The sequence below is a fragment of the Calidris pugnax genome, unplaced genomic scaffold (genome assembly GCF_001431845.1).
Source record: "Calidris pugnax isolate Ruff unplaced genomic scaffold, ASM143184v1 scaffold355, whole genome shotgun sequence".
In the NCBI taxonomy this organism is placed as follows: Eukaryota; Metazoa; Chordata; class Aves; order Charadriiformes; family Scolopacidae; genus Calidris; species Calidris pugnax.
Window position 1 is genome coordinate 132,579 of NW_015091108.1, and position 11,969 is coordinate 144,547.

The 11,969-nt window shown below is 49.3% G+C and overlaps 1 protein-coding gene across 1 annotated transcript in view; it reads right to left on the reverse strand.

The window, feature by feature from the left end:
* The window catches only part of EIF4G3 (eukaryotic translation initiation factor 4 gamma, 3), a 118,047-nt gene that overhangs the window by 81,201 nt on the left and 24,877 nt on the right, over window positions 1-11,969 (reverse strand). Inside the window, 2 exon segments of the mRNA XM_014958028.1 lie at window positions 3,211-3,243; window positions 9,127-9,222. Coding sequence (XP_014813514.1) covers window positions 3,211-3,243; window positions 9,127-9,156 — 63 coding nt within the window. The 5' untranslated portion in view covers window positions 9,157-9,222.

Sequence of the window (11,969 nt, forward strand, 5' to 3'; positions counted from 1 at the left end):
TGCTTCATGAGGATCAGAAGCAACAAAGTGACTCAAGGGCTTGACTCAGAGAGGATGAAAAGGGAGGGAGCAGCAGCCACGGCCCCGAAGGAACAAGGTTTAGTGGTGCCTTGGGTTAACTGGGTTAACGGTTGGACTCCATGATTTTAAAGGTCTCTTCCAACCGAACCGATTCCATGATTTCGAGAAAAACCCAAGCTGAGGGTGTATTTAAAAATGCTGCCACGAAACACCTTGCAGGGCCCTTTTTCTTCCTCCCATAAAATGAGACGTTTCAGCGGTTCCTCAGGTGCCCCCGTTACTGGAATCAAGGATTCCTGACAAACACCTCACTTGTAATCGGAACCGCTGCAGCTATTTTTGTTTGACTTCAGCCACTATGAACATCCTCAACCTCATTCTAATAATTGCTCTTACCCAGAGCTCAGTTCCACTTTCCGTACCATCGGTGGCGTATCAGCCCCCGGGGCGGGGATTCCCACCCCAAAAAAATTCCTTATGAAGTTGCCAGTCAACTTCAGGTGCTTAAATCACACCAATTTCAGTAAAGAGCTAATAATTACAGGAAATAACATTAAAGAATAATCCATTATTTGCCTGAAGAAGACAGGGAATCAATACGAGGCAGCTGTTAATTAAAATCACCGGGGGATTGACGCGGGAATCGTTGCAAACCTCGTCTCGTGCCACTTCCTTGGGAGAGCACGTTGTGTTGTTGCAACAAATATGAAGTCAATTTACTTATTTACTTCTTTTTAGGTTAGAAAAAAATCTCCAATGTGCTAACGTTACACAACTGAACTACTGCAGCACATTAAAGGCTTCCCACATGAAAACAGTAATTTATACTGCTCTCAAGAATCCTCCAAGCGTGGGGTTTGGGGTGAATTTGCTTCGAGGTGGTGGCAAAAGCCCCTCTCTCCGTCCCCAATGCACACCGTGGGCAGAGATTTTGGGATTAAAAGAAATAAAGAGCTCATCCAGGGCCCAGGCTTCTCTGTGCCCGTCCCGATCCAGCGCGTGATGGAGATAACTGGGAATAAAGCCTGGAACGCTCCTCTAACCCTGACAGCTTCTCGCAGGTAATTATAAACAGACTCCAAATGTAACAGAGTCAAAAATCTAACTGCAAGGCAAATTAAATACATGGTGAAATAGGGAAATGACAAGTTTTACCCTGCAGGCAGGGCCAAAAGGGTCCAAAAGAGAGTTTTAAATCGAGTTAAGACCAGCCGGTGGCAGAGCCGTACCAGTAAAGCCACCGAGCGCCGAAATGGTCTCCTCCAAGGATGTGCTGCCTCAGGATCCACCGTCCAAAATCTGCTCGCAGTGAGCTCAGTGATTTTTCTGAGACTATTAAATGGCTCACACAATATATAATTTGTCTTAGCAATGACCTATGAAAGAACTAATGAGTTTCTGAACAGCGACGGATTTTTGGTGTCCTGTAATATAAACACGGACCTGCAGTTAAGGTCAGGAACAGAAGGATCTCACTAAGACACCAATTCTGTGGGTCCCTGTGTTGCTGTGGATGTTCCTCCCCCAGTGCCTGTCACCACAACCCCTGGCCACACACAAACCCCATCTCTCTCTCTCTCACAACATTCACCTCCATCAAACAAGCGCAGACACTTAGTTCTGCTTTTTAAGCCTTTTTTTTGTCCCACTCTGGAAGGCCGTTTGACTCCACGCTGCGCTCCGAGGTGGAAGGAACAAAGATATTCAGCTTTTTTGGGTGTCCGTGCCCACTTCACACACTTACCTGCTCTCCTGAGACAGCGCTTCCCCAAACCCCCTCATCTCTACAGCATTGAACCACCCAGACTAACGGGAGCGAAGTGAGAGCAAAGTAATTCTCCTGGAACAACCCTTCCGTGACTTAAGTCCCTGCCCCAACATCGCTGGAGTTAATGAGGTATTTTTTTCCTAATAATCATAGAATCATAGAATTGCCCAGGCCGGAAGGGACCTCCAAAGGCCATCTAGTCCGACCCCCCCGCAGTCATCAGGGACACCCCCAACTAGACCAGGTTGCCCAGGGCCTCATCGAGCCTCTCCTTGAATATCTCCAGGGAAGGGGCCTCAACCACCTCCCTGGGCAACCTGTTCCAGTGCTCCACCACCCTCCCAGTGAAGAACCCTCTCCTCATCTCCAGTCTAAATCTGTTCCCCTCCAGCTTGAAGCCATTGCCCCTCGTCCTGTCACTGCAGGCCTTTCTAAACAGGCTCTCCCCAGCCTTCCTGTAGGCTCTACATGGTAGAAACAACCTGTTCCTTCAAGGCCAAGAGAAAGAAGAGTAACATGGACACAACAGAATCCGGGAGAGCTTTCCTGCCCTTCCCGTGCCTCTCCTGCGCTTTTCCACCCGTCGGAGCCACCTCTGGCCCCTCAAAAGCGACAAGAAGCAGCAAAATCAGTCCCCAGGGGAGAAGGGTTTGGCAAAGACGGATGCAGGAGTTGACAGAAGACAACTCTGGAGACCTGGTGTAGGACAGAGGGGACCTGTGCTCCTGTCCTGGCGCTGAAGAGGTCCTGCCAGGGGGTTCCACCACCCCAATAAGCGTTGCCCATGAGTTTCAGGAGCCAGAGCTATTCCCAATTTCCATTCTCCATTCCATTAAGTGGTTCCTTACAAAGTCCAAGTCACGCAACGGGAACACTACAAGGACTCCTGAACGTTTGGCTTTCACAGGGTGAGTCAAACCAACACTACTCCATGTGATGGGGAGGGATAACCCTGTCTATGGCACAGGGAGCGTCATTTTCCTCTCTCAGAGCCTGGAAAACTGGATGTTCTCAGGGACGTGAACACCTGGTTCTTGTTGACATCTTCAGCTGAGGAAACTCAATCCACCAGCTCGTTTGGGAAAGATTTGGCCAAGTTTCTAGCGACTGGGAAAAGCAAGTAAATCTCAGAGGTACCCAGCCACCACCTCTACGGGTTCTCCTTCCCTACGGCAGCGGCGTTAAGGTGGGGGGGGTTAATGAGTGCAGTGACACCATCCAGAATTAAAAGCGTTACTCTGGGTTGCAGGCAGCTTGTTAGCAGGGTTATGCACGTGCTAATTATCCTAGTTAACTACTAACCCGGCTGGTTCCCCAGCCAGCCTTCGTTCCGAGTTAGTGGGTGAACCGCCTCCAACCACCCGCCTCCCCCAGGCAAATTAGTTTAGGATGATAATTAACGAAGGGGCAGGGTACTGTACCTGGTGATGGGCAGGTCGAGGCCCCGCTGCAAACTGAGGAAAGGCGGGAGAAACAAACACAAAAGGAAAGGCACAAAGAGTCAGAAACACCACAACGGAACCAAAATGTCACACTCTATGCAAAATAAACCCACAAAGGAAAAAGAAAAAATAAAAAAATAAAACAACCACAAAACAGTCGGAAGCTTTGCTGCGGGACAGGGACAGACGGGTACGGAGAGAGAAGGAGGGAACGTCGCTCACGGGGGGGAAAACCAGGCAAAACCCCTGGTTATCTTTAAGGCACTCTCTAGTGTGTGGACGCAGGCGTTCCTCAGCCTGCTGGGGGGAAAAAACACCAAAAAAACCCAACAACCGAAAAAAAAAACAACTTAAAACAAGCAGCAGTGGAGGCTTTGAACTGTTTTAAGGTGGAGGTCAATGGGTAAAGCAGCTGGACTCAGAGCCGTTCCAAATATTTGGTGGGAGTGGAGGATGGAGCCTGATGCTGGAGAGCAAAGAGCTGGGGAGGGTGGCTACTGCCAAGGGGGGGGTGGCCAGTGCTGGGGGGGGGCACAGAATCCCCTGCAAGGCAAACAGCAGCAATTCTTTGCACATATACACAGTGCAAGTTTGTTTTCAGCTTTTTTTTGTGTTAACTTTTCCTGTAACCATCAGAAAATAACCCTCCTTAAGGAAGGGGATTCGTACCCCCCCGCTGATGGTGATGGAGATGGGTTCTCCGGTCTCCTGTCCCCCAGAGCCTGGCTGGGGATCAAAGGGTCCTGGGTCCCAGCCCCAAATCACTCCCCACCCTCTGGGGTTACACCCGCAGGAAAGGAATCGGAGTTGAAGGTGCTCAGCAAACATTAAAAGCATTTTCCAATAAGTAACTGATTGTTAAAATAGAAATAAAAATGAATGCAAGAAATGGAAAAGAGAAATAAAGATGACAAGGCATCCTCTTCCAGAAGCTGAGTTAGGTCTTAAAGCCTTAATTCTCAGAGCTCCACCATGAGAGCAGAGAAATCTGTTGGTAATAACTCCAATAATTAAAAGGAGGAAATGAAACTAGATCCCGTGGTGGTTTTTTACCCACCATGTGCCTCTCTCTCTACCTGTTGCTATTTGTGGTGGCTTCTAACCCAGGGCACGTGCCGAAGCACAGGGCACCCTCCCCCTCTGCCAAGTCACGCTCATGATGGTTTAATTTCTGCCTGAGAAGAGGGATCAAAACTGGCTACTAATTATTGATTTTCTTAATAAGAGTTTTTTTTCAGAAAGAACTGGGGTTCATCTCCAGCCCTACCTCCCAGCTCTCTTAATGCCATCAACCATGAGAAGCAAAGTATAAATATTCACTGGTCCAGCTGATTTTCGCCTTTATAAACAATTTCATCACCTATATTTAAGATTTCCAAGAAGCAGCCTCCTAACACGGGTCTTTACATACCCCTTCTGCCTTCACCTCATCGTGACACTTGGATGAAAAGTCGTAAAACCCTTCAGAAAGGAGAAAATATGCACAGACAGACTATTTCTAGCACAAGAGTTTGTAAAGAATGACCTGCGCTGATTCACCAAATGGAGAGTTTTCCCACCCTTGAAAATTTTCCCTAAGCCTTACATTAAAGGGAAAAAAAAAAAAAAGATGAAGTATGGCCATCTTGTAAGATGAAAGAGCTATAATGTGTATTTTGGTATCCACGGCAGGACAGCAGCACTCGGAGTCTCAGCCTCCTCCTCCTCACAGCGACGAGGAACGGGCACCGGGATGAGTCTCGGGAGGCAAATGCCCTTCCAAGTCCTGATTTTCTCCAGAAAAAACTCCTCAAAAACAACTCAAATCTCTCGTGTTGGAGAAAAGGGAACCGAGCTCCCCCTGGAAGGGCTGACACCAGCCTTTGGGGCAGGACCACGTGCTCCACGTTACACGCCAATGACAAAAATGAACCAAAAAGAGAAGGATGGGATGCAAAAACCTTGCGCTGCTTAATGTCAGGGCCGAAGCACCTCCCTCCTGGCTGCTCCACAGAAAAGACTGGTTCTCACTGGGTTTAAAACACGAGCTGGAAGCTTCCGTCTCAAGGAGATAAAGCATATTCCATGGAGAAAAGTAACGAGTGTTACAAGAAAACAAAGAAAAGAAATGAAATCAAACAAAACCTCAAAGTTAGTGAAAGACGCCCTAAGCTATTTTGCACTGGTCACCACTGGCTAGTGATTTTTTAAAAATTTGTTTAAATTTTTTTTTTTTTTTTTTAATAATTCAGGTTGGTAGGATTGATTCCTGTGAGTAGCTGTAAGCAACAGAACAAACTGTAGTCACTGCTGGCTCGGATTAAAACAGACACTTGGGGTTGGTATTTTTTTTTCCCCTGAGGGATGAGAAGGCAGGAGAGAGAAAGGAAAATTTCTGTATGAAACCTGGGTCCAACCTTTCTGCCACCCCCCTCTCCCCGGCCCCGCTCTGCCTGCGGACAGGGGGACACGTCCTCTGGCTGCTGATGCTGAGCTGGCACCTCCAGACTCCCTGAGAATCATTCTGGATGGCTCAAACACCCCGCTCCCATCACAGATCATTTTTTTTTGGCAGATCTCCTAGAATTGGACAGTTTGTATTAAAACCCCCCGGTGCTCAGGGCTGGTTGGCGAGACCTAACGGAGAATTTTCAGTAGCGCCGAGTGACTCTGATTTAGGTTTTCTTCCCCAAGTTGGAGCTGAACTTTGAAATCCTCGCTCTCGGAGCCGTGGTAGGGCACTAACAGGGAGAAAATGTGTCCTGGGAGGGACGGAAAAGCCTAAATTCTGCAATTGCCAACGGCCCTCGGATGCAGAAACAGGATGGAGGATGCTCCGGCTGCTCAGGGAAGCGGGGTGAGGATCAACCTCGTTAGTGCCACAGCTTAACGACATCCCCACGCCAGCCGCAGGACGCTGGGGACAGGCAGAGACAGCCTGTCACCTTCCTCCTCCCCTCCTCACCCTCCCCTCTCCACCAAAAAAAAAAAAAAAAGATGGTTAAAACTAAATTTAAAAAAAAAAAAACAAAAACCAACCAAAAACCAACAATGTAAATCAAGCCCAGAACAAAATGCAAGAGCAGCTGAGGCCGGGGCCGGTCTTGCGTTGGCTCTGGGGTGGGGAGGTGGGATGAGATGTTATGGGTGCACCTTTTAGTCATGGGGTGGGAATGGTCACTAGCAGAGCGGGTGGCGTACAGGAGAGCTTAAATTAAAACCCCAAATTAATAGAAAAAAATGGCTGACAACCCCAGACAAATCATTCCTCCTCAACAACGGGGCCAAAAGCCTACAATTTAATGTTTTCTGGCCAAATTTTCCTGAGATGTTATCCATCAAGTGGCAAACCCCACGTGGCCCTGGTCTGTGTCCTACCCCGGGTCGGTCCCTCTCTGGACCCTGCGCTGCCACCTCGCCCGGCAGGAACTGCCACGGGAGCTCATGCTTTGAAGCAAAGAAGCAAAATCAGTGCGTTTCTCTAGATCAGCCAACAACAACAATAACAACAACCAAAAACCAAAAAAAAAAAAAAAAAAAAAAAGATTTGGTAATTAAAAAAAAAAATAATAAAAAAAAATCAAAATAAAGAAAGAAAGGAAGAAATAAAACCAGTGCCGTGGGCACGATCGCCTGCAAGAAGGAGTACAGTTTGTTATATTGCTTACAATGCAGTATTTTATCCAGCCTCTTCCAGCCAGGGACCTGTAAACCGGACTCTGGTCCAAAACCTTCCTCCTCTTCCAGTTGTCTGTGCAATGTATTGGCACTGTTCTGCTGGGCTGTCAAAAAAACTGGTTTAGAGATGCAGCTCTTCAGTCAGGTTTTTGCTCCAGTTCTAACCACAGCAACTCATTTGCGTTTTTCAACAATTAAAGATAAAAGAGGATGATTATACTTACTGAGGAAAGAGGGTGGGTTTTTTTTACCATCAGTGCCCCGCGTCACTGATCAGAACGGGGGACGAAGGAGGTGGTGTGTGTGTGTGGGGAGCTGGTTAGAAATTGGCAGCTGTCCACATCCCAGAAACTTCATCAAAACTGGCGTTAATTGGCTTGTTCATCAACATGGGGGTTAATGGGCCTCGGAAATAACCCTCCTGTGAATCCCCTGGAGGTGAAACCTCCAGAAGTGGGGCAAGAGCATCGGTGGGGCTGCACAGGGGGGACAGCTTGCCCTATATGTGTGTGTGTGTGTGTGTATATATAAGGGTTTTTTTTACCATCAGTGCCCCGCGTCACTGATCAGAACGGGGGACGAAGGAGGTGGTGTGTGTGTGTGGGGAGCTGGTTAGAAATTGGCAGCTGTCCACATCCCAGAAACTTCATCAAAACTGGCGTTAATTGGCTTGTTCATCAACATGGGGGTTAATGGGCCTCGGAAATAACCCTCCTGTGAATCCCCTGGAGGTGAAACCTCCAGAAGTGGGGCAAGAGCATCGGTGGGGCTGCACAGGGGGGACAGCTTGCCCTATATGTGTGTGTGTGTGTGTGTATATATGTGTGTGTAAAAATACCTTTCTGTGGACCAACAGAAGGTTTGAGAAGGTCTCAGAGGTCTGAGCTGCCACCCTTCAGGAGTGATGTCTTACTCTGAAGAGAAGAGGGCTGGGATGGCTGCGGTGCTTCAGAGCCCACCTGGGAGCACCACGAGGTGGATTTAAGAGGTGCAGGGATTGCGGGTCCCTTGGCCACCTCAGGCCTGAGCCACCCCATCTCCAGAAGCTGGGGAAGCACCTGGTGCCCGTGGACCAACAGAAGGTTTGAGAAGGTCTCAGAGGTCTGAGCTGCCACCCTTCAGGAGTGATGTCTTACTCTGAAGAGAAGAGGGCTGGGATGGCTGCGGTGCTTCAGAGCCCACCTGGGAGCACCACGAGGTGGATTTAAGAGGTGCAGGGATTGCGGGTCCCTTGGCCACCTCAGGCCTGAGCCACCCCATCTCCAGAAGCTGGGGAAGCACCTGGTGCCCCAGGAGGGTCTCCCAGCACCGCGTGGAGCTGTGCCAGGAGCAGAGATTCCTCAAAAAGAGCCCGCTTTGGGGAACCAAAGTCCTACAGTAGCAGAGCGCTATTACAACACACCCCCCCAAAAAAAAAGATTACTGTGGACTATCAGAGCTAAAGTTGGATGAAAAAGGGCTTTACCACAAAAAGATGTGGGGGTACAGAAGCTCTACCTTAAACACGAGCACCCACGGTGCAGTGAATGGTCAGAACTGACCCAGTGGCACCCGTTGGGAGGCCACTGGAGACTGAGTGCTGCTGTGAGGGATCGCCTCCCTGAGCTTCGGTCTATTGCTTCACCAAATGCCTCCTCAAAGACAAAAAAAAAAAAAAAAAAAAAACCCCCCAAAAAAAAAGATTACTGTGGACTATCAGAGCTAAAGTTGGATGAAAAAGGGCTTTACCACAAAAAGATGTGGGGGTACAGAAGCTCTACCTTAAACACGAGCACCCACGGTGCAGTGAATGGTCAGAACTGACCCAGTGGCACCCGTTGGGAGGCCACTGGAGACTGAGTGCTGCTGTGAGGGATCACCTCCCTGAGCTTCGGTCTATTGCTTCACCAAATGCCTCCTCAAAGCTGGCAATGAATCTAAAACCCTAAAATGAAGCTTTATGACTCTAAACTCTAAAATGAACCTGAAACTGTGCTAAAAATAAATCACGTTACTTGAAGGTAGATGAGAATCCCTCCACCGCTTCTCTTCTGATAAGCCACTTGAAAAGGAAAATTAGTGCCCACCAGGGCAACGTCTGAAAAAGGCAATCGAGATTTGCCTTTTGGAACGTGCTTCCAGTTGAGTAAAACACCCTTTCCAGAGAACCGGCCCGGTGGCACCGACACACACGTACACAGACACACAGAGGAAGGAGGAAGAAAGAGCAGGAGAGAAGGCAACGAGGGGCTCTCTTACCGGGGAGCGGGTCTGAGGCTGCGTGTTCATTGTCTGAGGGGCTTGAGGGTACACCAACGTGGTGGGGGCTGCATTCTGTCCTGAGGGGTACGGAGCCTGCGGGGAACAAGAAAAGCGAATTAAAGAACAAGAGCGTATCAAAGGATTCATCCCAAAAGACGGGAACTGACCACGTTATCAGAAGGAATCCGGATTTATCTTGAGATACAGACAACACAGGTGACGCGATGGAGAAAGGCTTCTCCGTAAAGGACCCAACCAATTTACCAACACCAACTCACGCTCCTCCAGTGCTGCAGCAGGAACCACAGGGAATCACAGAATGCTATGGGGTTGGAAGGGACCTCTGGAGATCACCCAGTCCAACCCCCAGCCACAGCAGGGCCACCCAGAGCAGGTCCCACAGGAACGTGTCCAGGGGGGGTTGGAATGTCTCCAGAGAAGGAGACTCCACCACCTCTCTGGGCAGCCTCTGCCAGGGCTCTGCCACCCTCAAAATGAAGATGTTCCTCCTCATGTTTAGATGGAACTTCTTATACTCAAGTTTGTGCCCATTTCCTCTTGTCCTGTCCCTGGGCACCACTGGAAAAAGCCTGGCCCCATCCTCCTGACACCCACCCTGGAAGGATTTAGAGGTGTTGATCAGATCCCCCCTCAGTCTGCTCTTCTCCAGACTCAACAGACCCAAGTCCCTCAGCCTTTCCTCAGCACAGAGATGCTCCAGGCCCCTCAGCAGCTTTGTAGCCTCTGCTGTCCCCTCTCCAGCAGTTCCCTGTCCTTCTGGAACTGGGCAGCCCAGAACTGGTCCCAGTGCTCCAGCTGGGGCCTCCCCAGGGCAGAGCAGAGGGGCAGGATGACCTCCCTCCACCTGCTGCTCACACTCTTCCTCATGCCCCCCAGGATGCCATTGGCTTCTTGGCCACCAGGGCACGTTCCTGGCTTTTGGGCATCTTGTTGTCCACCAGGACTCCCAGGTGTTTTTCCACAGAGCTGCTCTCCAGCAGGTCACCCTCAACCTGTCCTGGTGCAGGGGGTTATTTCCCCCCTACACTTGCCCTGTTGAACTTCATCAGGCTCCTCTCTGCCCAGTTCTCCAGCCTGTCCAGCTCTCAATGGATGGTGGCACAGCCTCCTGGTGTGAAGAGGGACGGTGACACAACACCATGTCACTGACCCCGTGCTGCCCAAACCCCCACCATGTACTTCCCAAAGCCTCCTCTGAACCCACTCCCGAGGAAAGCTGGAGCCGGAGCTATTGCCGATAAATCCTCCAAAATGAGACAAAAGACAAGAAACAAGTTCGAATGCATTTAATCCAAGGCCCCGCTGCTTTAAAGTGTTTGAAACACAATGAAACGGCCCAAAATCGCTACAGATGTGAGGCAGACCATGGGCTGTGTGGATTTTCCATAGTTCCACTCATTTCAATGGGCTATAACAATTTATACCACCAGATGTTCTCCCCCGTGTTATTTGCCCAAAGTGACAATAAAAGGGCACTGTGAGTTATGTCCATTGCGCATTTTAACGAGGCATTTCGAAATAACTTTTCAGAGCACCTTTTTCCTTTCTTTTTTTTTTTTTTTAAAAAGAAAAACAACTTACCTTTTTAAAATAGTTTATTATTGTAATGGCACAAAAACCACCGACCACCCTCACCTCCAAGAGGAATCAGCCCAAACTCCACGTGCTGCCCTGCAGCTCCGGTACCACTCCATTGCAAGAAGCTTCTCCAGCTCCTCAAGCTCTTCCCCCTTCATCATCTACCCCTTGTGGTGCCAATATTGGCATTCCTAATGGATACTGGCATTCCTAATGGATACTGGCATTCCTAACAGCAACCACCACCCCTCCTAACCCCCTGGTTACACAACATCAGATTTATTTGAGGAATAAAGGAGCTCCTCAGGTCTTGGGTCTCCTGTGGGAGAAGGTCCTTGGGCTCACTTTCTGGATTATGGGAGAGGATACGCGTAAAAACATTGCAATTCCTCCCTGTACACAGAACTACGATATATTCACACCACCAGCCTGGCTGAAGAACCCCTTCTTGTCTTTGAATTTCATGACTGGGAGCACTGGGTCCAGCAAAGGACTACAAAGATGCTGAGGAGCCTGGAGCATCTCCCTTATGAGGAGAGGTTGAGGGACTTGGGTCTGTTCAGTCTGGAGAAGAGAAGGCTGAGGGGGGATCTGATCAACACCTCTAAATCCTTCCAGGGTGGGTGTCAGGAGGATGGGGCCAGGCTTTTTCCAGTGGTGCCCAGGGACAGGACAAGAGGAAATGGGCACAAACTTGAACATGGGAAGTTCCACCTCAACATGAGGAGGAACCTCTTTGAAGGTGGCAAAGCCCTGGCAGAGGCTGCCCAGAGAGGTGGTGGAGTCTCCTTCTCTGGAGACATTCCAACCCCCCCTGGACACGTTCCTGTGGGACCTGCTCTGGGTGGCTCTGCTGTGGCCGGGGGTTGGACTGGGTGATCTCCAGAGGTCCCTTCCCACCCCATAGCATTCCGTGATTCTGTGAGTGCAAACAGAATTCCACCAAAACTCCAGAGCAGATCTAAGGAACGAGGGGAACCACCTCCGTCTGTAACATGGTGTTGAGAGAACACATTTCTCGGCCCCAGCCCTCAGGCACGGTTCAGGGTATCTTTGATTTGAACTGTGCTATATTTGATTTGAATAATTAAGATTTCAAACAATAAATCTAAGTTCTAGTTGGTGGGCCAAGCCTGTTTGTATTAAAGAAAGAATAAAGGAACTTGTAAAACTTTAGCTGTCAAGGGAGGCGGATCCAGGACAAAGCCTGGAGCTCTGTTTCAGGGAAATAGCTCAAGGAG